At 44.4% G+C, this 27908-nt stretch overlaps 1 protein-coding gene across 2 annotated transcripts; it reads left to right on the top strand.

Moving 5' to 3' along the window:
- Window positions 1–44: 44 nt before the first annotated feature.
- NBPF7P (NBPF member 7) lies at window positions 45–25201 on the top strand. Of its 2 annotated transcripts, XM_055102557.2 has the most exons (17): window positions 45–221; window positions 324–533; window positions 2295–2397; window positions 3229–3443; window positions 4483–4555; window positions 5423–5634; window positions 7321–7372; window positions 8481–8692; window positions 9669–9720; window positions 10546–10715; window positions 11338–11389; window positions 12176–12351; window positions 13386–13437; window positions 14184–14353; window positions 20950–21186; window positions 23199–23413; window positions 24009–25201. In XM_055102557.2, exons 2-16 carry the CDS (start codon window positions 359–361, stop codon window positions 23402–23404), a joined length of 2157 nt encoding a protein of 718 aa, XP_054958532.2. In that variant the 5' UTR covers window positions 45–221; window positions 324–358; the 3' UTR covers window positions 23405–23413; window positions 24009–25201. The 2 variants fall into 2 exon arrangements, with proteins under 2 accessions (XP_054958532.2, XP_054958534.2); XM_055102559.2 differs by lacking the exons at window positions 13386–13437; window positions 14184–14353 and having other exon boundaries at window positions 24009–25198.
- Window positions 25202–27908: the final 2707 nt, after the last annotated feature.

Genomic DNA, 27908 nt, shown 5'->3' with positions numbered 1-27908 from the left:
CACGACACCCCCACCTTCTAATTCTGTTATTGCAACTGCAGACCGTTACCTGGCACGCTGGCCACAATCTACCTCACTCTTGTCAGAGTCTGAGCTACAGGCAGTGCCTTCAGCTCTGAGCTCAGGCAGTGCCTTCAGCTCTGAGCTCAGGCACCTTGAACCTTGTTTTTGTGGTGAAGGATCTTAAAGTGCTGTGGGGAGTGATCACGTTTTTCTCAACAGTAAGTTAAGAATTTCAGTTACTGACCTTCCTCAGTCCTGATTAAACCTATTCGATTTCACCAGTTTTTAACCCATCATGTGTTTGCGTTTCTTCTCCCCAGTCCCTGACTCCACCTCTTCTGCCACAAACGTCAGCATGGTGGTATCTGCCTCCCCCTGGTCCAGTGAGAAAGCAGAGATGAACATTCTAGAAATCAATGAGAAATTGCTCCCCCAGCTGACAGAGAACAAACAACAGTTCAGAAACATGAAGCAGAAATTTCTTGTAAATCAAGTGGCCGGCTTCCTGGCCAACCAGCAGAACAAATATAGTAAGATCTATAGGCTCACCATCATGAAAGTGATGAATGATGTCCTGTCTTCTCTCTGAGAAACTAAATGCTCTCTCCATCAAAAGTAATTTCATCCTTCCCATACTTCTAGGAAAATAGAAATGGGTATTTTAACATTTTGTTTAATTTGGAAGACAGAGGTAGCAAGGTATTTAGCAAATTTCCATGTTTGCAGTCAGGTGGGTGTAGGACTAGAGTTAAAATCCCAGTTATTGATTTCTGACACAGGCACAGAAAGACCTGTTTTCTCCAAGAGGCTCAATCATGTTTTCAAGAATCCTCTCTGTACCAGATAAGATCCTGCAGACAAATAACATATATTCTGTTGTTCTAAATGTCTGGGACTAGTGAACTTTTATTCATTTCAAGCTTCTGTTGAGGCCCAATAGGCAAAGTTCTGTTCTAGGGACCCTGGGGGAAACATGGTGTTAGTACCCAGTACCTGCTCTGAGGAGCTTCAAGAGACTCTGCTCCTAATAGATCCTGTGGTATCTATAAGTGACAGCATCGAGAGCTGGGAGTAGGGGCCATGTGCGGTGGCTCACTCCTGTAATCGCAGAACTTTGAGAGGCCAAGGCGGGCTGTTCACGAGGTCAGGAGTTTGAGACCAGCCTGGCCAAAATAGTGAAACCCCGTCTCTACTAAAAATATAAAAACTAGCTGGGCGTAGTGGCGGGTGCCTGTAATCCTAGCTACTTGGGAGGCTGAGGCAGGAGAATCCTTTGAACCCGGGAGGCAGAAGTTGCAGTGAGCGAAGATCACACCATTGCACTACAGCCTTGGGGACAGGGCAAGACTTGACAAAAAAAAAGAAAGAAAGAAAAAGAAAGCAGACAGTACCCTGGTGAGAGGGCAGTCCTGCTTCCTGGGGCCCAGGCTCTTGTTCCTAAAGAGGAAGAAAAATCGCACCCAAGAATGTGTGGAGGTAGCAGTGCAGTGTACAGAGCAGGGACCCTGGGCCTGTCTCCTGGGCTCCATCCAAGTTGTTTGTCTTGTTTTTTCCTCAGTTTCTTCATCTGTTCAGAGGGTACTACAATGATACCTACCTCTGTAAATTGCTGCAGTGAATTACATGAGCTATGTCTTGTCAATCTCCTAGAACAGTTATTGGCACAGAGTAAACACTATCTTTTAGTTCTTCATTCTACTGTTTCTAAATTAACACAAACTTTATTGGAATTTGGGCATATTTCCTTCATGGCCTTATGGTCTTATGTCTCATGCTTTATGCCTCAGATATGATTCTTAAAATCATATCCAAAGATAAGATTTAAAAATCAAAGATTGTTAAAACCTTTGACATGTTTGTCCTTGAAATTCCCAGTAAAAGGGAAACCATCAGTCCTATAGTCCTAGGGGCCTTCCCACCTGTGCGGGAAATCACTACCTCATGCCCCAGTACAGTGTTTTAGAGGAGAGGTTGCAAGGCTTGGGAAGTGGTCCCGCATTCAGAGTCAGATCTCAGGGGCTGTGAATTCTGACTCCACTTCGTTGTGGTTGAATCATCTTGTCAACTTCCTTGATGTGCCCTTGAGGTTCTCTTTCTTCATCTCTAAATTTTGGAGGATCAGACACCAGAAAATCGGGAGACTGAAGAGTAAAGATGTGGAAATCCCCATCTAGACCCTGGTACTGGGGACAGTTTTGTCCTTGGGATGGGCCTGGCTCCTGCCCTGTAGGCAGTGACCAGAGCAGCATGTCCAGCCTTCCACTGAGGCAGGTTCATCTGTCTTTTCTCAGAGTATGAGAAGTGCAAAGACCTCATAAAATCTATGCTGAGGGAAGAGCTGCAGTTCAAGGAGGAGAAGCTTGCAGAGCAGCTCAAGCAAGCTGAGGAGCTCAGGTGAGGGGGCCCCGTGGGACAGGCAGGTGGGCAGGTTTGTAAATCTCTGAAGTACAGCAGCTTGGCCGGGAGAAGTAAGAGCTAAGCTGGGCCAGGGGAATGGCAGGAATTGCCATGGCAGGCTCACGACACACAAATATTTATCAAACAGAGTACAAGGACAATAATAAGTTATGGGTTGCAGTTGTTTCTCAGAGCCTTGTTTTCTCTTTTTCAAACAAGTAATTGTTGAGGTGAAATTTGCATAACACAAAATTAAGCAAAGGAGTGGGAACCACCCAGCAGCATTCAGTATACTCAAAATGGTGTCCATAACCACCCCACTTACCCTTAGTCAGAATCACCTCCAGACTGACTGAGGCTTCTCATTCTTCCACTCAATCAATGTTGCCTCTCAACCCTGTCATTCTTTTCTTCTTTTGTCTTTTCAAGTCGCCCCATCTGCACCTGGCCTCATTTCTGTACATGGCTTTGTATCTAGTGGCCGCAAGATGCACTATGTGTATTTTCACATGGAAATGTCCATGGCCAGAGTGAGGAAGTGAAAGGTTGTCTTTTTGTAACTGAATTAGGAAGACACCTACTTTTGTTTACAGAAGAGAAAGATGACTGGAACATCATCGAGGATCTTACAGGAGCCCTCTCTGATATAGAGGAAGCCTGTAAACCAATTTTTATTCTTTCTCTTGGCCACAGACATATCTTTAAACGTGTGCTGACCTTCTTCTTGGAGGTCTCCTTGAGGACATTGCATCAGAAATCTCTATTGCAATATTAGAACTGATCACTCATCCCTTTCCGTGTTAAATTTTCTCTACTATCTCACTTTAGGCAATATAAAGTCCTGGTTCACTCTCAGGAACGAGAGCTGATCCAGTTAAGGGAGAAGTTACGGGAAGGGAGAGATGCCTCCCACTCATTGAATCAGCATCTCCAGGCCCTCCTCACTCTGGATGAGCCGGACAAGTCCCAGGGTCAGCACCTCCGAGAACAGCTGGCTGAGGGGTGTAGACTAGCACGGCACCTTGTCCACAAGCTCAGCCCAGGTAAGGTGGCCATAGGCCCTGATGACCCAAAACCCCAGGCTTATGAGAGACTCCATACCTCCACACCTCCACACCTCCACAATGACAGTTGTATCAGTGGCGTTTTTTTCCACTAAACATATGTGGCCATGACATGACCAGGACTTCCTGGGTAAGAGCAGAGATGGGAAATCTGTGGGATTGGAGGTCACAGTATTGCAAATGTCCCTCCTTCCTTGATGGAGGTGGTCTTTGGAGCAAGAGGCAGCATCTATTTAGTTTAAAAGGACAGGAAGGAGGCTGTGAAAAGAGCTCTGGACTAAGAATGAAGTTTCCCAGGCTACGTCTTCAGCAATGTTCTTAGTAACTGTTGGTGAGTGATTGATTTATCTTTCCTGGGTTTCTGTCTCTCAATCTGCAAAGGCAGACATATTGTCTCTTGCAAGTGTCTCTAGCATTCAAATGCCAGAACACTTATGACTGCTTTTCAAAATGAGATAGAGCCCCTTGCCGTGTGGTGTTGGAGAAGGCACTTGATGTGGTGGCATTTGGTGGTAGAAAGTGCTTCAGACTGGAGCACTCCCCATGCAGAGAATGTCCCTGAATAACACAGCAGAAGCCACATGGAGGGCCATTGAAGTCCCCTGATGTGTAGAGTACTGTGGGACAAGTTTATATGTCTTCTTCTAAGAGAAATAGATAGGTTCTAAATGCGAACTGTGACAGGACAGCAAGCCTGTGCCTGGGAATAAGATCTGTGGCAGGAAGGGGGAGACAGCTGCCCAAGTCCAGAGAGAGACTGCACAAGCCTCCAGTGATGGGGGAGCAAAAGGTCTTTTGAGTGTTTGGCCATATCTTGATGGTGGCCCTCCAGATGAGAAATGCATTTCCAGATGGATCAGGAAACCACCCCAGGGCATTTTGTTAAAGATAAAACATGAGGGCTTTCAGTACAATGCTGACCCATACATAGATGTTCATGTCGCTGTGCACACTGGGCTGACTGTGCTTGCAGAGTGTGAAGTGGGAAATATCTGAATGAACACTTCTGTATTTGCAGAAAATGATGAAAATGAGGATGAAAATGATAAAGCCGAGGAGCTTGATAAAGTACAGGAATCACTTGTCCCTAGGTAAGACTGAATAATCAGGAGCGGGTAATGGGTGGTAAAATATGGAAAATGTCTCAGCAAGAACACAAGGGAGGTGAAGGTAGTCACAGATTCCAGATGCAGGATAAAGAAAGCCGCAGAGTGCACTGATTTCATGTGCTCACCCAGCAAGGAAATAGCCCTGTTAACATGCTTGTCCATTGTCTCCATGGTGCCTGTAAGCATGACCCTAGATGAACTCACCAGCCCTAGGGATTTCCTGCACACACAGAGAAGATGTGTTCTCCCCTGTTGTGGAAACCAGGAGGAGGTGCAAAGCTGCTTTCTCCATGGTTGTCTTTAGGTTCTTGTTGGGTAAGATAAATAGCAAAGCAGCAACAAACAAAGGAATTAGGAAGTATCAAACAAATTTAAACACCAAGAAAAGTACCTAGACAAAAAAATTTACATTTTATGTCAGTGTTAAAATAAAAAGGCCTAGAAGGCACACCATGTCTGGAGTCTATAATGGGTCCAAAGCCTGCATTTCCTTGGCCTCAGTATGTGAAATTCAACTCAGCTTAGAAACAGGGTGTGGCAGCTCTTGTGTTTCTCTGTGTGTGCCGAGTGTCATGTCTGTACCGTACAGGGATAGCTGAGTCTTCATCCTCCTCAGTTCCTATCTGTCCAGTGCAATGAACACCAGCTCCTCTCTTCCTCTTTGTCTCCCATGGCAGCCATGCTCTGTTGCAAAGGGAAGAGGATTGCATGTTCCCTCTTAAAGGGAGCTTCCTGTTTGCTTTCCGGAACCACTCTCTTGTGCCTCCTGTCAAAACCAGCTAGGACTCCCTGGGGTCCAATCCCTCTGTGTTTAATCTTCTGTCATCTCTGTCCCACCTTGCTCATCAGGGAGGCACAGAAGGCTGAAGAAAGTGAAGTCCCTGAGGACTCACTGGAGGAATGTGCCGTCACTTGTTCAAATAGCCACGGCCCTTGTGACTCCAACCAGCCTCACAAAAACACCAAAATCACATTTGAGGAAGACAAAGTCAACTCAACTCTGGTTGTAGACAGTGAATCCTCTCACGATGAATGGCAGGATGCTTTAAACATTCTCCCAGGTAACCTCTATTTTCCTTGTGTCTCATACCTCTGTCTAGGCTATGGAAGATCAATTCTGAGGATGGGCTGTATACACACATATTGGTTTGAGTCAGAAACTAGGATGGAGCTAGGTGTGGTGACACAGGTATAATCACAGCACTTTGGGAGGCCCAGGTGGGTGGATCACTTGAGATCAGGAGTTCAAGACCAGCCTGGACAATATGGTGAATCCCATCTTTACAATAAATACAAAAAATTAGCCAGGCGTGGTGCTGCATGCCTATAGTCCCAACTATTCAAGAGGCTTAGGTGGAAGAATCGTCTGAGCCCAGGAGGTAGAGGCTGCAGTGAGCCGTGATTGTACTGCTATACTCTAGCCTAGGCGACAGAGCAAGACCCTGTGTCTAAAAGAAAGAGAGAGAGAGAGAGAGAGAGAGAAGTGAAAGAGGAGAGAGAGAAAGAGAAACTAGGATGGAATATTAAACACAGATACTAGTGGGTGAGAGAGCTTTCCTGTCCTCCTTGGCCCATGTCATGCCTTTGTCATCCTGGCCCTAGTATCAGATTATTGGAACAGAGGCAGGTGTGACAAAGCCATAGCTACCTGTGTACAGGAGGAATACAGGAGGTATCTGTCAGGCCTCCTAGCTCGGTTCCTATGGCTCTTGTCAGCTGCAATGGTGTAATTTGTGTCTGTGAACAATGTCCATGGAGTTTCTCTGCCTGTCTAAGACCACTGACAGCCTCGTCCATTTATTTGAAGATGTTGTTTCCCTGGTTTCATTCTCCTCATCTCCAGTCTGGATCTCCTTTAAGCCAGCTTATCTTAGCTACACAGTCAACTGAAACCAGGACATCAACACTTGTACCCTTATCTTGCTTATAAGTTTCCATAAAGCAAGGCTGGGTCCTGAGTTCTTCACCCCATGGGTGGCCCACTGTTTCTGTGTAGCACCACAGATTTCTTTTCTTTCTTTTTTCTTTTTTTTTTTTTTTCATGATGGAGTCTCGCTCTGTCAACCAGGCTGGTGTGCAGTGGTGTGATCTCAGCTCACTACAACTTTCACCTCTAGGGTTCAAGTGATTCTCAGCCTCCCAAGTAGCTGGTATTTCCAGTGTGCACCACCACGCCTGGCTAATTTTTGCATTTTTGGTAGAGGTGGGGTTTCACCATGTTGGCCAGGCTGATCTTGGACTCCTGACATCAAGTGATCTGCCCGCCTTGGCGTCCCAAAGTGCTGGGGTTAGAAGTGTGAGCCACCCTGCCGGCCCCACAGATTCTTTTTTAAGAAAAGTTGTTAGAATTCATCCATCAGTTCAGTTTTCTATGTAAATTTCTCTAACTGTTCATTGACCATGATATATGAAGAGATAAATCAGTATTGCAGAAACACTTATGGAAAGTTGTTAGGGCAATTTTTGAAGATCTTAGGGAAAATGTTTTAATTGTTTGTGCTGACTTAGGGCAGAGGATATAAGATTAAGATCTACCAGATGAGGGAGATTTTGTCCCATGGATCTGAAAAGCAGGCTCATCTACTTCTGTCAAGACTTAATCTAGGGCACATTAGAATGTTCCTGTCAGAATATCACATTCTTACACTGAGAATATTTATGTCCTTGTGCTATGACTGGACACTGATTTGGTCTTGTGTGAAGCGTGATTTGCTTAATGTGACCTACTCTTTTGAATTTGTTTACAGAGAATCAAAATGATGATGAGGAAGAGGAAGGGAAAGCGCCAGTGCTCCCCAGGTAACTCTGTGGATTTGTGGGCTGTTAGTTCAATAGTGACACATGGAGACTGCAGATCCAGGGAAAAATAGAAAGTGATGAAAAGAACTGCCTCATCCATTCATTCAACTGCAAATTATTTGTTTTAACAATGCTGTCCTCTAGATTGTGGTACTTGAGTAGGTTTCTATTTCTTTGTTTTTTTGTTTGTTTGTTTGTTAGTTTTTGAGACAGAGTCTCGCTCTGTCACCCAGGCTGGAGTGCAGTGGCGTGATCTCGGCTCACTGCCAGCTCTGCCTCCTGGGTTCACGCCATTCTCCTGCCTCAGACTCCCGAGTAGCTGGGACTACAGTCACCCGCCACCATACCCAGCTAATTTTTTTTTTTTTTGTATTTTTAGTGGACACAGGGCTTCACCATGTTAGCCAGGATGATCTCGATCTCCTGACCCCGTGATCTGCCTGCCTCGACCTCCCAAAGTGCTGGGATTACAGGCGTGAGCCACAGTGCTCAGCCAGGTTTCAATTTCTTATTCCCCCTCTTGCATTGCATAGGAACATGCAATCCGTTGAGCCAGGTGAACTCACCAAACTCAGTGATGTCACCTGTTCTGTCCTGTGTGGTTAATCCAGAGTGAGATGCATGCATGCTTTCTACGTGTTTGATGTCAGCATGTTGGCAAGTATTTCATTACAAAACAAGGAAATGATAATTTATGTCAAAATACTTTAAAAATGTGCTTTGAAAAGACAAGATCTGTGTATCTGAAATGCCTGAAGTGCTGTGTTTGCTTGGGTGCTGCATGTAAACATCAGCACATTTAGGCATGGGAAGCGAAGCCCTGTGTCAGTTCTCTGTGCTGCAAGTTGTGATCGCAGTTTACAGGGGGAGTCTGGGTCCTCCTGCAGCAGCTCATTTGTGGCAACCACACTGAGCACCTGCTGCTCATGTTTGCTCTGTCCCCAGGGCAGTCATGCTCCACCCCACATTTAGAAGGATTTGTTTTTCTCTCTTGGAGGACACTACCGCTTTGCTTTCTGTGACCACTCCCTTATGTGTCCCATGAAATCACCTGAGATGCTGTGGTGTATAATCCCTCTTGTCACTCCTCTCCTGTCTGGCTCATCAGGAATCTGCAGGAGTCTGAAGAGAAGGAAGTCCTGCAGGACTCCCCGGAGGAAAGTGTTTTGACTTCTTGTAGTCACCATGATATGTCCCAATCTTACCAACCTTGTGAAGGCACTTTCTTGGCACTGGATGAACAGAAAGTTTGCTCTGCTCTGGATGTAGCCAGCGAACACTCCAATTCCAAAGGGGAAGAAACCCCACTTGGCTTCCCAGGTAGGCTTCCTATTCTTTGCACCCCACAACCTGTCTAGAAAGACAGAAGCCGTACCTTCAGGAGGACCCTATACTCATATACTGGTTAGAACCAGGCTCTAGGATTGAGTTTGAAGAAGGCATCCCATGAGTCAGAGAGTTGTTCAATCCTAGCCCAAAATCACATGTCGTCTTTCATCTTTGCCCCACTAGCAAATCCAAGGTTGACCCGACAAATTCACACGCTCCCCCGCAACCTGGGTGCAGGATTTATCCGTCAGTCCTCCCAATTTAGATTGAATCTGTCATCTCACATGGGATCTTCTACTTTTCCCTCCCAACCAGTCTGAGTTTCCATGCTGTCCAAGGCCATTGGCAGCCTTTTCTATATTCCTGGAGATGTCATTACCCTTGTTCCCTTCTCTCAGGTTAGACACTCTCTCTTTTTAGTTGGCTTGTCTTAGCTAAGAAGTCTCTGAGTACCAGAACATGAACACCACTACTGGACTCTCTATGTTTCTGTGAAAGAAGGCTGGGCCCTGGAACTCCTTACCAGATGAAAGGCCAGTGTTTCTGCACAGCATGAGAGATTCTTTTGATTTAATCTATCCATCTAAATGTGAATTCTACAAAACCACCAACAGTAACTTATCAGAAGGAAACATGCTGAATACTGCAGTAAGCCTCCTAGAAAGCATTGAAGTGGATCCCCAGAATCTGTTAGTAAAAAGGATGTGTTTAACAGTTTGCTGTGGCTCAGGACAGAAAGGATTGTGATGATGACCTGTTATGTTAAGGAGATTTGCTCCATGGCTCAGGAAAGTAAACCTAGTGACTTCTCACAAGGCTCATGCTGAGGTCTCCTGGAAAGTTCCTCTCACAATAGGCTGTTATTACACTGAGTATATTTATGCCGCTGTGTAGGTTTGGACACAAGTTTGTGCATGTATGAATGGGATCAAGTTCATGTGACAGGTTTTCTCTTATTTATTTGCAGAAAAGCAACATGGTCTTGAAGAGGTGAAAAGACAAGAAACAATTGCTTCCAGGTAATTGAGAAAAATCAGGAACTGTCAATTCAGGGGTGATAGCTGTAGGACTCATACCCACAGAAAACCAGAAAGTCCTGAATATATGTAATTAATGCCTTCAGCCAACCAGAAATGATCCTTTTGAACAAAGTTTTATGTTTTCATTGTGATACTTGTATTTTTTGCCATTTCTTATTAACTTCTGAAGTTCAGTACACAAAACCAGTCAAGCTTGTGAACAACTAATCAGTCACAGAGATTTCCTGCAAGCAGAAATGTTCTTCTTATGGTTTCAACCACCCTGAGATGCATGTCTGCTTTCTGCTGGTTTTGTGTTAGCACAGTGGTGAGTATCTCATAGCAAGAAAACTTGATGGAAAAATGATTATTATACCATGCCACAATGTTGAGAGAAAGGGGACTTGATGACATGAGATTTTGGAGATATTATAATGCCTCAAAATCTGTGTTTACTTGGCCACTACATATAAAATTCAATATCATTTAAGAAAAAAAATGAAGCCACTGTTACGGGACATGATAATCAGTAAGTCATGACTGTACAATACAGAAACACTCAGTCTCCTTCCTCAGAAAATCATAATCTGGCCAATTCACAGAGTACCTGATGGTTCTCTCTCTCTCATCTCTCTCTTTCCTTCTCTCTGTATTGCTCACCTACCCCATGGCAACCACACTGTGACCCACCAAGAAGAGGAGAATATTTAACTCTTTAATGGGTTGACCATTTGCTTTCTGTGATCACTCCTTCATGCCTCACATGAAATCCAGCTAGGGCTCAGAAACTCTTTGGATTAATCTTTAGTCTTTCCTATGCTGCAGGGTCAGCAGGGAATCGCTGAGGGTGGACAAGCATGAAGTCCCCCAGGAGTTACTGGATGGATGTTATTTGATTGCTTCTGTTCTTCCTGACCTGACTCATTCCTGCCAGCCTTATAGGAGAACCTTGTACTCTTTTGAAGAAAAGCAAGTCAGCTTGGCTCTTGTAGACAGTGAGTACTCCATTGTGAACATGATAAATCTCCAATTGGTGCCCCAAGTAGACTTTGTAATCCTTGCACCTCGCACCCCTGGCTGGACTAAGACCTGTCATTGCGTGTGGGATAACTCACAGACACAGGTTGATTTGCCGGAGCTCAGCAACACAGGCTGTAACTTCTGCTGCCCATCTCCTTCTGTAAGGCCCGGTTCCTGACAGGCCATGTATGAGTACTGGTCTGTGGCCCGGGGATTGGGGGCCCCTGTTCTAAATCATCAAAACCTGAGTATTTGGTGAAGAAAGCGGAATATTACAGTCTCTCTCCTACACTGCAGTTTAACTATTTACCTAGAGTCTGTGGAGAAAAGGATTACTTCACTGTTTGGCCAGAGTCAGAATGGAGGATGTTGGGATGACGGCCTACTAGCACAGGGAGATTTTGCCCCATGGCTCAGGAAAGCCAACAAGCCAGTTTTCTCAAGACACGACATTATGCCTCTTGAAATATGTCTCTCGCAGTATCCTGTTCTCACATTGGAAAGTTAGATGTCTCTGTGATAGGACTGGACATTGAATTGGACATGTGTGCAGGGGAATTAGCTTAATGTGACAGCCCTGTCTGAATTTATTTGTAGAAAATCTAAATGACCAAAAGAAGATGGAAGACCAAGAACTACTGTGCCCCAGGTAAGTCTCAGATACTGTAGACTGTTCATTCACTGTTGACAGCTGGAGACTCCAGATCTAGGTAAAACAGAAAGTGCTATATGTATCTATCGATCCTTTCAGCTAGTCACAAATTATCCCTAGTTATAAGGCTGTCTGTTTTCATGGTGGTACCTGCATAGGTTCCAATTACTTCCTCCTTCTTACATTTAATAACCTGCAGTTGGTTACTTAGGTCAGCACACCTGACTAGGGAGTCCCTGCAATTGTCCCTTCTCTCTCGGGTGCAGGGCCACAACCAGTGTGATGCAGACTCGATTTTGGCTTGTTTCTCCTTATCATGCTTTAGGACTTTGGCAATAGGAAAAGAACTTTAAAAAAATCATAGCCTTTCACTATATTGAGAATAAGAGGCCTGCCTGAAGGCAAAAGGTTTTGGAGTCTAAAATTCCTCTAATGCTATACTCATGTGGCTATTGCATATCAACCTCAACTCATTTTATGCAAAACCACTGAAGCCACTGCTTTAGTAATCTCTCCATACTGTGTGACATGAGGGTGATAGTAGAGGGCTTCCTTTCTCCCTCCCTATCACCTTATAATCTGGCCAGTTCCCTGAGCACAGCCCCACAACCCTTTGGAAGCCACACTTGATCCCACAAATTAGAGGATACTTTTCCTCCTTTTAAATAGATTCCCACCTCTGATTTCTGCAACCACTGTCTCAAGCTTTCCACCAAATTCAGCTAGAATTCTGTGGCACCTGATTTTCCATGGATTAATTTTTAGACCTTCTTACCCCAACAGGCTCAATAGGGAACTGCCAGAGGTGGAGGAGCATGAAGTCCCTCAGGAGGCATGGGATGAAGCTGACTCCACTCTTCCAATCCTTCCTAATCTGACTGGCTCCTACCAGTCTGATATGAGGAGTGCCCTGCATTCATTAGAGGAACAGCAAGCCTGCGTGGCTTTTGACGTAGACAGTGAGTACTCCGTTGTGAAGGTGATATAAGTCCCAGGTGGACCCCAGAAGCCTTGGGCCTCCCACCCCTGGCTGGGCTGAGAGTTGTCATCACTGCGGGCTGGACCTAGATATACATGTAGATTTGCGTCACTCTGGAGTCGAGGCTGAAACACAGATGTAAGATGGGTCCATGAGCTTTGGCGTCTTCCTAGTCTCAGGCCATTCCTGTGGCATCCTGGACCAATTGTTAGGATGCTATACCTCAGGCAGGTGTGAAAAATTCACACCAATGTATGCATCTCATGCCCAACAGGTGTCTGTCAGGCCTCTTAATCTGAATAAACTTTGTCTTGCCAGCTATTGTGATCCTTACAAGTTTCTTTTCCCAACCATTTTCCTTCAGGTTCTGTGCCTGCCCAAGGCCAGTCGCATCTTTGACTACATTTCTGTTAAAGATAATACCCAGATTTTAATGAACCAAGCCTCATTCTCTGTGTCTTCGATGCTGGCCTGTCTTAGCTGAGCAGTTCGTTACCTTTTGTTATGTTTGCAGAAGCAAGACTGGGCCTTGTCACTCCTAGATCCCATGAATAGCCAATGTTTCCTTGTAGCACCAAAGATTCATTTTGATTCAAGAGTCTGTTAATTCCCCCCTTCATTCTAATTTCAGTGTCTAACATCCTCGCGACCATGAACAATGTGGGTATTTAATGAGAGAAGGCTAGATATTGCAGTTTTCCACTAGAAAGCAGTTGGGATATTTGCTTTGAATTGGTGTAAAAAATATCGCATAACTGTTTGCATGAAATCAGGAGTGATGATATTGGGATGATGATCTACCAGAACAGGGAGATTTCACCCCTAGGCTCAGGGAAGAAACCCAGGGCACCTCTCTCATGACAGGACCTCAGGCCTCCTGGAATATTTCTCTCACAGTGTTCTGTTCTCCCACTGAGGAAACTGATGCTCCTATGTTAGGATTGCACAGTGGATTGTTTGTGTGTGTAGGGGAACCTGCTTAATGTCTCTGTCCCTGTCTGAATTTATTTGCAGAAATTAGAAAGGATCAAGAGGAGCTAGTAGACCAAGACCCACCATGCCCCGGGTAACTCTGAGGAATCATGGACAGTTCATTCAGTGTTGACACCTGGAGACTCCACATGCAGGGAAAATCAGAGAGTGTGCTGAATATACCTGTTTCATCTGTCCAGCCAACCATAAAACAGCCATGTTCATAATGTTGACTCTGTTCATTGTATACCTGTATTTGTATTTTCTCCTTATTAATCCCTGCCAATTGTACTAATCTGCATTCAGTTGACTCTGTTGAACTGATAAGTCACAGACATTTTCTGCAGTCCTCTTTTCTGTCCTTTTTGCTTAAAGTGAAGGTGAGGTGCATATCTGATATCTCCCTCTTTGACAATACCATGTTTGCAAGTATTTGATAGCAGGAAAGTGAGTGAAAATTACTCACATCCTGCTACAATATTGAGAGCAAGGGATGTTGAGAATGCACTAACTGTCTGTGAAGACTTAAGAGCCTGTATTCATTTGGCCACTGATGCTAATTTCAACAAAATATATGCAAAAGTGCTGAATGCACTGTGTCATGGCAGTTTCGCACAGGGATCGTTGCATCTCTTTCCTCCTCAGCTCATTGTCTGCCCAGTGCACTGAGCACCTGCTGCTCTCTGTCTCCTGCCGAGACAGGGAAGCATCATTGTATCTCTCTGAGGGGACTGTCTTTTGCTTCCTCCGGCCCCTCCTGTGGGCCTTCCTATAGAACCAGCTGGGTGCAGTGGTTTTGTTTCTCTCTGGTGTTTATCTTGTGTTGTCTTTACCCACCAGGCTGAGACGGGAGCTGCTAGAGGTGGAGCAGGAGGTCCCAGAGAACTCCTTGGATGAAGTTTACTTGACTCCTTCAGTTCCCCATGACCTGTATGACTGCCACCAGGCTGCTAGTGGCACCTTGTACTCATTGGAGGATCAGCTTGCCTGCTGTGCTCTGGATATAGCCTGTGAGTACTCCAGCTTGAAGGTCACAAAGCCCCACTGTTCTCCTAGGCAGCCTCCTTCTGTTTTGCTTTCTGCAACTTGTGCAGCTGAGACAGGTCATCTCTGTAGGCAGGCCCTATATACTGAGCTTGTTTTGAATCTGGCTCTTGGATCTAGTTTTAAGCACAGACATCCACAAGGTGGAACATCCTCTTCTCTTGTCCCAAGTGACTCATCTGTCACCTGGCATCTTCTCACAAGAGCAGGCTGTGGGTATCCAAACAGGACAGAGAGAGGAATGGTGAGGGGTCATTGCAAAATCTTGACAACTGTAGCTCACCTGGAGAAATTTGTATAACGATCCTTCTTTTTTTATTTTATTATTTTATTTTATTTTACTTTAAGGTCCAGGATACATGTGCAGAATGTTCAGGTTTGTGACATAGCTATAGATGTGCCATGGTGGTTTGCTGTACCTATCAACCCATCATCTAGGTTTTAAGCCCCGCATGCATTAGGTATTTCTCCCAATTGTCTCCCTCCCCTTTCCCCCCAACCCTCGACAGACCCTGGTGTGTGTTGTTCCCCTCTCAGTGTCCATGTGTTCTCACTGTTTAACTCCCATCGAGGGGTGAGAACATGCAGTGTTTGGTTTTCTGTTCATGTGTTAGTTTACCCAGAATGGTGGTTTCCAGCTTCATCCATGTCATTCACCCTGCAAAGGACATGATCTCATTGTTTTTTATGGCTGCATAGTAACCCATGGTGTATATGTGCCACATTTTCTTTATCCAGTGTATCACTGATGGGCATATGGGTTCATTCCAAGTCTTTGCTATTGTAAGTAGTGCTGCAATAAACATACATGTGCATGTGTCATTATAGTAGAATGATTTATAATCCTTTGGGTATATACCCGTAATGGGATTGCTGGGTCAAGTGGTATTTCTGGTTCTAGGTCTTTGAGGAATTGCCACACTGTCTTCCACAATGGTTGAACTAATTTACACTCCCAGCAACAGTGTAAAAGTGTTCCTATTTCTCCACAGCGTCGCCAGCACCTATTGTTTCCTGACTTTTTAATGATATCCATTCTAGCTGGTGTGAGATGGTATCTCATTGTGGTTTTGATTTGCATTTCTCTAATAACCAGTGATGATGAGCTTTTTTTCATATGTTTGTAGGCCATGTAAATGTATTCTTTTGAGAAATGTCTGTTCATATCCTTTGCCCACTTTTTGATGGGGTTGTTTGTTTCTTCTTGTAAATTGAAATTCCTTGTAGATTCTGGACATTAGACCTTTGTCAGATGGGTAGATTAAAAAAATTTTCTCCCATTCTGTAGGTTGCCTGTTTACTCTGATGATAGTTTCTTTTGCTGTGGGGAAGCTCTTTTGTTTAATTAGATTCCATTTGTTGATTTTGGCTTTTGTTGCAGTTGCTTTTGGTGTTTTAGTCATGAAGTATTTGCCCATGGCTATGTCCTGAATTATATTGCCTAGGTTTACTTTTTAGGGTTTTTATGGTTTTAGGTTTTACATTTAAGTCTTTAATCCATCTTGAGTTAATTTTTGTGTAAGACGTAAGGAAGAGGTCCAGTTTCAGTTTTCTGGATATGGCTAACCAGTTGTCCCAGCACCATTTATGAAATAGGGACTCCTTTTGCCGTTGCTTGTTTTGGTCAGGTTTGCTGAAGATCAGATGCTGTCATTCTTTAAGATAGGGCATCTGTCTTTTCTGAAATTATGTTGCTAACCGCATGCCCTGAGCAGTGCCCTTATCTATTTTCTGGCCACCCACATGTGCTTGCAGTCTTGCTCAATTATTTTGGAGGCCTGTTTCATGATTTCTGTGTCCCAAGCTAGATTCTCTAGTTTAGGGGCCCCCAACTCCCGGGGCCATGGACCTGGGTTGGTCCATGATGCACAGGAGGTGAGCAGCGGATGAGCATTACTGCCTGAGCTCCGCCTCCTGTCAGATCATCAGCAGCATTGGATTCTCATAGGAACTTGAACCCTATTGTGAATTGTGCATGTGAGGAATCCAGGTTGTATGCTCCATATGAGAATCTAATGCCTGACAATCTGTCAGTGTCTCCCATCACCTTCAGATGGGACCAACTAGTTGCAGGAAAACAAGCTCAGGGATCCCAATAATTGTATATTATGGTGAGTTGTATAATTGTTTCATTATGTGTTACAATGTGATAATAATAGAAATAAAGTGCACAATAATGTAATGTGCTTGAATCATCCCAAAACCAGCCCCCCTACCCTGGTCTGTGGAAAATTGTCTTCAATGAAACCGGTCCCTGGTGCCAAAAAGGTTGGGGACTGTTGTCTACTTCATCTGAGGTGGCTTCCCTCCTCTGAAGCAGTCTAGTGTCCCTTCCTCCATGCAAGGCCACGGCTTGCATCCTCTGTAGAGCTCTAGTAGATTTTTACATGTGTGGGATTGTAGTTTCAACCATGTGTTGGTTTCAGTGCTATATTCTCACAGAAACCGTTGACAACTCATATACCTCATGAGGTGTTGGCCTAAATGATGAACAAACCAGACTGGTTCCCATCCCCATGATCTCCAGAAAACCCTTCCTCTGAGCAAGTGCCCCTTGAGATAGCAGTTTCACAGGATGTGCAGAGGAAAAACAATCCAATGTTCATTTCTTCTTGCTCATTCTATTTCTTTTTTTTTTTTTTTTTACTTTTTTTCTGGGAATGTCATGTGGATTGTTGGGAGTTTTTTGTTTTTTGTTTTGTTTGGTTTGGTTTGGTTTGGTTTGGTTTTTTTGTGAGACGCAGTCACTCTGTCACCCAGGCTGGAGTGCAATGCTTTGATATCAGCTGACTGCAACCTCCGCCTCCCAGGTTCAAGCAATTCTTGTGCCTCAGCCTCCTGAGTAGCTGGGATTACAGGTGCTCGCCACCACACCCAGCTAATTTTTGGCTTTTGAGATGGAGTCTCCCTCTTGTTGCCCAGGCAGGAATGCAGTGGCGCGATCTCTGCTCACTGCAATGTCCGCCTCCCGGGTTCAAGTGATTCTCGTTAATGAACCTCCCAAGTAGCTGGGATTACAGGCGCCCATGATCGTGTCTGGCTGATATTTGTATTTTTAGTAGAGATGGGGTTTCACCATGTTGGCCAGGCTGGTCTCGAAGTCCTTACCTCAGGTGATCCACCTGCCTTGGCCTCCCAAAGTGCTGGGATTACAGGCATGAGCCACCGCACCCAGCCTAATTTTGCCTTTGTAGTAGAAATGGGACTTCACCATGTTGGTCAGGCTGGTCTCGAACTCCTGACCTCAGGGGACCCGCCTGCCTCGGCCTCCCAAAGTGCTGGGATTACAAGCATGAGCCACCGTGCCTGGCCTGATTATTGGGGGTTTTACCTATCAAATTATCTTCTAGTAAGAGCAAGTAACTCTTGATGTCCCCCAAAATATATGAATATGTTATAATGAAATTAGCAACAATGCCAGGTGCAGTGACTCACTTCCGTAATTCTAGTACTTTGAGAGGTCGAGGCAGGTGGCTTCCTTGTGCTCAGGAGTTTGAGACCAGTGTGGGCAACATGGCAAAACCCTGTCTCTACAAATATTAGCAGGGCATGGTGACACACACCTGTAGTCCCAGCTACTCGGGGGGCTGAGGTGGAAGGATCATCTGAGCCTGGGAAGCTGAGGCTGCAGTGAGCTGTGATTGTACCACCACACTCCAGCCTGAGCAACAAAGAGACCTTGTCTCAAAAAAAGAAAAAAAAAGAAGAAGAAAGAGAGAAAAAGAAAAGAAACCAGCAACAAAAATGTTGGCCTCTATCCTGTTTTGGTAAGTGTCTTTCATGTTGGGACCATCCCCTTTCCTGTTTTCCATTCCTCCCTGAGTTTCAAAGAAGCAAAGGCTTTCTTAGGATCACAGCGATTCATGAAACAGAAATAAAATACACGTTGACTTTGCATCTGCTGTATGCCAGGCACCTTGCTAAGCAAGCTCTGTCCTTGCTGTAACTCATTCAGTGCTCCAGGGACACTTCCAAGTGGGTGGTGGTGTCTCCATGTTAGAGCTGAGGACGCCAAGGCTCAGAAAGTTCCACTCACTTGCCCAGGATGTCTTGACTAGTCGCGGTGGGAACATAAGCCCCATATCAACCTGACTCCAGAGCACAGTCGCTGTCATTTCTCTGTTGGCAGGGGAATCTGTCAGGGCTGAGCCAACATGGGTGCTCACCCTTTTTTCTTTTGTAGAAATTAATTTGGAATAATTTCAAGTTGAAACAGAAAAGTTGCTAGCCTGGTAGAAACAACTCCTGCAGCCCCTGGCACAGATTCCCCAAGGAGGAATACCTCTGTGCACTTTGTCTGTGAGCAGAGCTAGTGGCTCCTCCAGTCCCTCCAGGGGGACCTACAGCTCCATGAGGCTCTCCCTGGAAAATCACAGAGGGGATGAAAGGTCTTAGTCTATCCCCAGCCCCTGTCCCCAGGGTTTCTACTCTCAACTTGGCCATCCTTGAGTCCCCGTAAAGCTGCAGGGCTCTGTCTCAGGAACAGCCCAGCCAGGACAAGGCTCCTACAAGAAGGAAGGGAAATGGTCAGACACATGCCTCAGAAGTGAGATGCCTCTGATATGGGCCGGTTGTGCCAGGGCATCAGGAAACATGGCCTGATGAGGCCACAATCATCCATGCAGATGGGCTGAGATGAATGAATGCACCCTTCAAATTACACAAGGATGTATCCTGTGTGTGGGTTCACGACAATAACATGTGAATAGTGTGCACAGTGCACAGCCCTCACCCCAGCTGTGGTTTCACAGGTGATCTGCTCCATCCATCCTCTCCCTACAGAGGAAAGCTTGGTAGAACCAAGGAGAATACAACCTAAATTATCACTTGATCTATTATTGAGCACTTTTTCCCACCTGCCCAACTAACAATACTACAGTACTTTAGAAGTTTGAGAAAATGTTTTCCCTTTTCTCCTGCAAATGCAAAAATATTCAAAGTATAAGTTTAATAAGACTCAGTAGTCTAGAAAAGAGGGATAAAATGACATGACAAAGTCAAGTAGTGATAATTAAAAACATACCTAGACATTGATTCTAAATAGCAAGTGCAGAGGATCAGAAAGAGAGACCTGTATTTGTTTGCCCAGTCTTCACCAATGAGATTTATTGTTTCAGGATGTTTTTCTCATTTGCCCAGTATGAACTATCTTAAAATCTTAGAGTGTCCTAAGTGACTGATGGTTAATGATCAATAAACTGTACCCTGAGTAACTAAGGAGGCCACACCAAGCCAAGAGAAGTGCTCCTGGACAAAGATCCAGAAGCTGGAAGGCACCCTGTGCAGGGCTGGGCCAGGGAACAGCCAGCCTGACTCCAGGGGAGAATCTGTATGAGGGAGTGGTGGGAGGTGATGCTGGATGGGATCATGGGTCAGAAGACAGAAGGAGAACAAAGGCAGGGTGAGCAGGGAGAGTCATGCAGTGGGCAGTGGAGAGAGAGTTTTCAGAAGCAGAGTAGGAATGTGGAAAGAACAGGGCTTTTGGGTGATAAATTGCTAGTGGTATAATTGCTAGTGTGGAGATGGTAGAATCAGAGAAAGCAGTTGGTGGGGTGTATGAAGCCAGGCATCAGTGATCACTGTCCTCTCAGGAAGACAAAGGAGAATAGATACACGGAAGGCATTTTTAAGAAAACTTAGAGAAACCTTGGTGAGAATGAGGATGTGCAGAGGGGAGGAGAGAGAGGAGCCCTGCAGCAACGTGGATCAGGCCCTGCGGGCCCCGTCCCTCTTCTGAGACTGATCTGGACTGGCATGAGTCCACTGGAAGTCTTTCCTTAGTCCACTTTCTGAGAGTGTGATTTTCTCTTCCTGTGGAAATAGCAATAATTTTTATGAGGGGGTGCTGCCCGGACCCCACTGGAGGAGTGGGTAAGATGAGGATTGTGCTCGGTGTTGTCTCCCTACAGAACAACACATGCTGATCGGTAATACCTGTGGCCCCTAAGTGTCCACGAAGGGACTGGTCCCTCTACAACATTGCTCATGGCTGCGGACACCCACTATATGGCAATAAGATGTATATGTGTGGGCAGGTGGTAAAACCATTATAGGCAATGTGAAATTCAAAATGTTCCAGAACCCTGAAAAGTTTTCCTCATTTAGTGTTTGGGCTACAGGATCCCAGCCCCCTTTTCCATGGTTCTTTCCCAAAGCCTGGCAGCTCTAACTCTTGCCCTGTTCTTATACCCCTATGTGTGGAGAAAAATAACTCCTCCTCTCCTATGCTCTGAGGGCTCTCTAGAAGTTTCCCTCTAGGCCACTGGAAAGAGATCAATAATGACAGAATAATTGGCATGACCTTGTTAGCCAATCCAAAGCCCTCTGGGCTGAAGCAGGGGTATTTCACTTCAGGGACACCCAGCCTGGGCACCTGCCATCTCAGCATCCCCAGGCACAGACAGGAAAGGTGACCATGCCTACATTTACATGATGTCTGTCTGTGTGTCCTGGTTCACTGGCTGGCTTTACTGAGAGGCAGGCACATCGAGGATAGGTGTTCTGGGCATGCTTAACAAATGGAAAACTGAGGTTGTTTCTACTGAAGCCCCTTCTCTTTCAGCTCCCACCCAGGAAGCTTATCCCCACGAGCCTTGGAGTGGAGTCATCAGCCATCATCTGTCAGAGGTGCAGGCTTCACAGGCACAGCTGCAGCCAAGCACCCTGGTGCCCAATTCTTTGCGACTACAGCTGGATCAAGGGTTTGACTGTGGCTATGGCTTAACCAGAAAGGGCGTTTCCTCCACCATCTGCAGCTTCACAGCCAACGCTGATCCTGGGAACCAATGGCCTTTCCAAGGTAGGGAAGGAAAGGGGGACCAGAAAGCTCTAATCTGGGTGTTGGTGGTCATGGTACTGTGGGTAGAGGAGACAATGGGGCCTCTTCATGCTCCCTCAGAGTCAAGCTGAAATCCACGATGCTGGTGAGCAAGTGCCTGGGACTTAGGATCAAATTTGCTCTCCGGTCCTGGCTTTGCCACTTTCTGGTTGTTCACTTTGGCCAAGGTTTTTGTCTTTTTGCTATTTACATCTCAGTTCCCTCATATGAGATACCTCAAAAATAGTATCTACCTGCCATCATTAGAGTATTAATTATGATAATTTCCAGAGGGCCAGATTCAATAACAATTGCTCAATAAACCTATGAATAGATAATATCAAATCCTTTTCTCTTTCTGGCGAATTCACACTTAGAAAGTTACTTCATATGCATTATTTCATCTGAGGTAGAGCAATTGTTCGGATCTCTGCTTTCTAGGGACCCCTCTTCCTTTCCTTCTCAGAAAGTCTCCTTTGCCAGTTTGCTTCCTCTCCTTCTCCATCCCTCATGAGGCCAATTTTCCCTTATCAGACACTTTCAACAGTAACCTATTAGGCACATTCAGTAAAAGTGTAAATCCTGGGCCCACAAGTCAGTCTCCTGACATATCCAGCTTCTTCTGCTTTTTCTATTGTTTTTGAAATAAAAGGGCAGCTTTCACTTGGAAAGTGTACAAGTCAGTCTCTTTTATGAAACTCCATTTAGTTCATCATCTCCACTCACATCCAACGGCCACATCCTCAGTTTCCTTCTCCCAGGGATCCACTTCTGCTCAGATTTCTTTAAAACCCTAGGTCGTGTTCATCCTTACTCTCTGTCCCACTCAATATCTCCTCCAGGAGCCCCTGGGGCTTCCTGGTGCTCATCTGTCAGGCAATGCCCTCAGCTGAGGAATAAAGAGACCCATGTCCTCAGGAGGAGGGAGGGTGACGTGAGATAACGAGCACCATCTGGGTCCATGGAGAGGACACATGGAAGACGCTCAGTAAGTGTCAGGGGATGCGTAGTCCCTGACATGTGCCATGGTAACTTCAAGTATTTAAACTGATTTCTTCCCACTGGAATCTCTTTTGTTTCTCTATGGATTCCCACACCCCCAGCCAAGACTCACCCCACTGGCTCAGACACACCCTCTCTTGCTCATTTTCCCTGGAGTCTAGAGCATGAACCAGGCTCCAGGTAAGAGGACAGAATGAATGCCTTTTGTTTTATGTTCCTTCACCTGGTGATTTTCTCCTGGCTTTCCAAGTGGTCATTTCTTTCTCACCACACTTTTTCTTCTCAATATTCTCATATTTCTATTTTTTCCAATGTTTATGGATGAGAATAGTGATTATACTGTTACATTCAATATCTGCCAAATCCCTGTACAATATTTTTTCATTAGATTAATATATATAGATATATGCATTTATGGTATTTGTCACATATATTAAGCATATTTGGTGTGTATGCTATATAGGGTGTATATACATGCAGTAGATCACATAATGGTGCAAGTTTTGTAAATTCTCCAGATTTAGTCTCCTTGGTTCTTTTCTTTCATCAGCGGCTGTCACCTCTGTCTGATCTCACCTCTGTGTCCCATGGGCTGCTGCCCTGCCAAGCCCTGCCACCCCATCTCCTGTTTGAGCTCAGCTCTGCTTTAACTTTGATTTTGCTTGATTTTTATAATCTCTTCCCTCCCAAAAGTACAGTCTATATACAGTGTGATTTCCTTGCTTTATCTACCTGTAATCTATTTGTGTTTCTTAATCCTACGTTTTTTGAATATTTTTGTGGATTGGGAGTGTCTTTGCTTCCTGGCAATCTTGTCATTGCTGGATAATGTGAGAAAGATCAACAGAAAAGAAAATATCAAAGTGACTCCATTGGTTTCCCCTCACCCTTCGGATGCCACTCTTCCTTACTTGATGTTCTTTGGGTAGAAGGAGAGTCACAGTAAGATCATCAATGCCAGTGGATCCCATTGTCTGTGGTTTTATTTTCAGAGCTGGGTTTAGAGCCTTCCCTTGCAATGAAGAACCCTCCCCAGCTGGAAGGTGATGCTCTTGAAGGTTCAGCTGACAACACACATGGGCATCAAGTCATTGGCCACATTCATGCCTCAAGTGTCCTAAAACCGAAAATGATCAAAAGAAAACTGCCATTCAGCAAGTGGAGACTGGCATGCAGATTCCCTGGCCTGCAAGCTTAGAGCAGGAAGGTAATCACATCTATGGCTCTTAGCGGCCCTCACTCCTTATTCCTCTATGATGACAGCTCCTTCTCCCACTGCTTTTCTCTTCCCTATTTGTGGGTATTGTCTGAGGCCCCTGGTGCTTCTCACACCCAGGGTTCTTCCAATAATCTGCTCTCCTTCTCCTTCCCAAAAGACTGGGACATGGAGTTGTAAGGGGGTGGTTTTCTTTGCAAAGGGCCCTCTCCTTCTAAGCCCTCTGCTTCTGAGTGTGCATGGTTGATGCTGAGCACATCCTCCCTGGGAGGTGTGAAAAGCCATCACACTGCTCTGGACAAAGGGGATCAGGAAGAAAGGGGCTGATGTCATCGGATGCTGGTTGGGCATAGGCAGGTCCCTATATCTGCACTCCAGGCTGACTGGAAGTTCAGGGATGTTTTCTTCTCACTTGTGGATGGTGCTTGTCTCTTCAGCCAGCCGGAGACTCAGGCTTCAGCTCATCCTCCCAACAGGAGCTCAGTTTGCCCCTGGGCTATCACCACTTAGCAATCCCTCCAGACACAGCCATCAGCAGGACGTGACATAGATGCTCTTTTCATTTTTTCTTTCCTCTCTCCTACAGATTCCAAATACTGCTGGAAGGATGAAAAGGATGAAAGGATGTCACAAAAAGTAGCTTTTCCGCTCGATGAAAAAAACTAAAACAGCAAAGCAAGTTTAAGTCCAAACAACACTGCAGGGGTCCTTCACTGAGGATTGAATTTTAGACACAGAATGCTCTTGATGATTGCAAACCACTAGGCTCCTTTGATTTGAGAAACCACAATTCATCCCATTTCCACTTGAGATGAATACCCAAGGAGACCAATTCCCAGATGGACAAACAGCATTGAGAGGCCTTAGCCCTGCTCCTCTCAATTCCATCCTGTAGAGAACAGGAGTCAGGAGCCCCTGGCAGGAGACAGCATGTCACCCGGGACTCTGCCAGTGCAGAATATGAACAATGCCATATTCTTGCTGAAAACACTTAGCCTGAGTTTCATAGGAAGTAATCAGCAGACAACTGCAGAATGTAGAACACTGAGCAGGACAACTGACCCGTCTCCTTCACACAGTCCATGTCACCACAAATCACACAACAAAAAGAGAAGAGACATTTTGGGTTCAAAAGGATTGAAAAGATAATGTAGCTCACTTCTTTAGTCATTTTGAACCCAAAGCATCTCCTCATCTTTTTGTTGTTGTCATTGATGGTGGTGACATGGATTTGTTTGTAGAGGACGTCAGCTGTCTGGCTCAATTTTCTTCATTCTGAAGTTGTCAGAAAATTTCCTTATGATTAAATTCAGCCTCAATGTTTTGCCAGGAACACTGCAAGTCAATGCTGTGAGTTTCCAACCTCAGCCCATCTGCGGGCAGAGAAGGTCCAATTTGTCCATCACCGTTATTGTGATATCAGGACTGGTTACCTGGTTAAGGAGGGGTCTAGGAGATCTGTCCCTTGTAAAGACACCTGATTTATAATTAATTTGGATAGTGGTTTGAAAAAGTACAAATACCCTGTATTCTAACAATCTTCCTCTGAGCATTTTATCATCAATTAATCACCCCTGACTGTGTCAGTTATTATATTTATGTTTGTACATTGGAAATTTCTATCTCAGTCCTTACTATGAACTTGTTTCTGCTGGCATTCTGTTGTGAAAAAGAATATTCCCTTCCCAAATTTTAACTTTCATCCAAGATTAATTTTAGTCTATTAAAATTAAAATGTTTATGTTTTAAATCTGTTTAATTAAAATATTCTTGCCTATTACTCTGGACTAGTGAATTTTTTTTACATACAATGTTTTAAGCTTTTATTATTATGATTGTTTTCGGTGGCTAAGGATACAGATTAATAAAAACATTCTTATTTCCCTGTTTACATTCCAAACTCTTCCATATTTTAGTCTACATTTATCATATGTAGTAGTAGATGGTATTTACTACATTTCTTTGTCAATGTTATTTTGTTGTCTTTGTTTGTGTGTGTGTCTTTTGTTTGTTATTTAGGAAGGGTTGTGTAGCTCATGTTTGAAAGTGCACTAAACATGTTTTGGCATCATGTTTAAAAGTCCCCTTTTAACTTGACACACTTCTAATATTTGGTTTATGCATTTTTAATCTTCTCTTTTGAATTTAAATTTTTACCACTATGACAACCAAAGATATTATTTTCCTCTTCTCTGACCTCTTAACCTGCCATTTCTTATAGTGTTAGTTCAACCCAAGCATATACCAGTGACCGCCTGTGTTTCCCACCTCGTCTCCACCTTGGCTTTTGGTTTAGATCCACAATTAAATATGCTGAGGCTCATGAACTATTCAAAAGTGAGTGTCCTGGGCATCACTTGTTGAAAGGAATTTATTCTTGACAGAGTCCTCATGGGGGAATAGGGGCTCGCTGAGTTTAGCATGCTTAATAACCTTTTCCCACTGCCTTGGTACATGGCGCACATCACTAGATATAAGGTACTTGCCAAAAAAGATTTTTCTTGAGTTTTTAGAAAATATTGTCTTGCTTTAGGGGACAAGGATGGTGTTTGTTCTCATTCTGGGATTCTATTTTGTTCTACCAGGACCACTAATTTCTGCCAGTTACTTCATTCATTGTCTTCACCACGAGTCTCCAGAGGATGCTTTCTTTGTCCATACCTCCCCATCTCCCAACAATTCTGCATTTCCGAGACTGGCACCTCTGGTCCTCTGCACGGTGAAGCCCCTTCCTTTCAATTCCCCAGTAGCCAGTGCTCTAATCCACCAGGTCTCAGGCATGATTTCTGTTTCTCCACACTCACTTTCTGAGGATAGTTTTACCTGTGTTCTGTCACGAACAGGCCCTCCCTGCTGTCGTGGCCTCTATTTGCATAGTGTTTCCTGCTGTCTCTGCAGTTGTGTGGCTCCCAGACCCTGCTAAAGACAATCACCTGAGGGCCACAGGGTTCTCTAGCCCTGGTGTTTAGGGGCAGGGATGTGGTATTTTTGACTCCCTGTTAATTCCTAGGGCTTTGAAGGGTATGTGGAGAAAATCAACTATTATCCTATCCTACTTCTTCAAATGCAGAACTTCAATAGTATAAAAAAGGAGACAGAATCATATAATAGAACTCCCTCATATGCATTGGCCAGCTCAGCAGTTGTCATTGAATACTGAACTTTTAAAAATAACAATCCTTCCTACTTACTTATGAAATGTGTGTATACATACATATATGTATAAGGCATGTACATGCATGTGTGTGTGTATGTGTGTGTGTGTGTGTGTGTGTGTGTGTATATATATATATATACATTTGGACATATGATTATGGAGGCCGCAATTCCCAAGATGGAAAGCTGGATACCCAGGAAAGTGTTTCCTTCTTATTAGGCCCTTTCCTTCTCCTCTGGCCTTTGGTTGATTGGATGAGGCCCACCCACATTAGGGAGGACAATCTGCTTCACTTAGTCTGTCTATTCCAGTGTTAATATCATCCAGAAACACCCTCCAGCACACACCCAGAATAATATTGGAACAAATGTCCTGGCACACTGGGGCTCGGTCACAGTGACACACACAATTAACCATTATACAGGTCCTTCATCATATGTGGGATTTTCGTATTTTTCTCCCAGTTTGTAGCATATGTTTTTATTCTATTAACAATGTCTTGTGCTGACCAAGGATTTTTAATTTTTATGAAGTTAAATATATCAATGTTTTCTTTAATAGTTTGTGTTGATATAACTAAGAATACTTCGTGCCTAACTCTACATCATGAAAAATTTCTGTTTTCTACTGTGAGTTTACTAGAGTTTCAATTTACATTTAGTTCTATAATCAATTTTGAGTTAGTTTTAGTGCAAGTATGGATGTTTAAGTGGATTTTTTTCTTTGTTTATTGTTTTTTACTTCCACTTTTATTTTAAGTTCAGGGGTACATATGCTGGATGTGCAGGTTTGCCACATAGGTAAACATGTGCCATGGTGGTTTGCTGCACAGATCACCTCATCACCTAGGTATTAAGCCCAGCATCCATTAGCTACTCTTCCTGATGCTCTCCTTCCTTCCACTTCCCACCCCGCGACAGGGCCAAGTGTGTGTTGTCTCCACCCCCACCGTATCTGTCCATGTGTTCTCATCATTCAGCTCCCACTTACAAGTGAGAATATGCAGGGTTTTGTTTTCTGTTCCTGTGTTAGTTTGCTGAGGATAATGGCTTCAAACTCCCTCCATGTCCCTGCAAAGGACATGATCTTATTCCTTTTTATGGCTGCATAGTATTCCATGTGTATATATTCCACATTTTCTTTATCTAATCTATCATTGATGGGCATTTAGGTTGATTCCATATCTTTGCTATTGTGAATAGTGCTGCAGTGAACATATGCATGCATATATCTTTATAACAGCATAATTTATATTCCTTTGGGTATATACCCAGTAATGGGATTGCTGGGTCAAATGGTATTTCTGCCTCTAGGTCTTAAAGGAATCAC

This window comes from Pan paniscus, chromosome 1 (assembly GCF_029289425.2).
Source record: "Pan paniscus chromosome 1, NHGRI_mPanPan1-v2.0_pri, whole genome shotgun sequence".
Classification (NCBI taxonomy): Eukaryota; Metazoa; Chordata; class Mammalia; order Primates; family Hominidae; genus Pan; species Pan paniscus.
The sequence above is the reverse complement of the archived record's forward strand: the minus strand, read 5'-3'. Positions and strand labels throughout refer to the sequence as shown.

Bases quoted from the DNA above. Each gene is read 5' to 3' on its own strand.
- NBPF7P (XM_055102557.2), top strand. From the start codon at position 359: ATGGTGGTATCTGCCTCCCCCTGGTCCAGTGAGAAAGCAGAGATGAAC. The intron at 7,373-8,480 runs GTAACTCTGTGG...CTGGCTCATCAG, and splicing joins AAAGCGCCAGTGCTCCCCAG to GAATCTGCAGGAGTCTGAAG. The intron at 9,721-10,545 runs GTAATTGAGAAA...CCTATGCTGCAG, and splicing joins CAAGAAACAATTGCTTCCAG to GGTCAGCAGGGAATCGCTGA.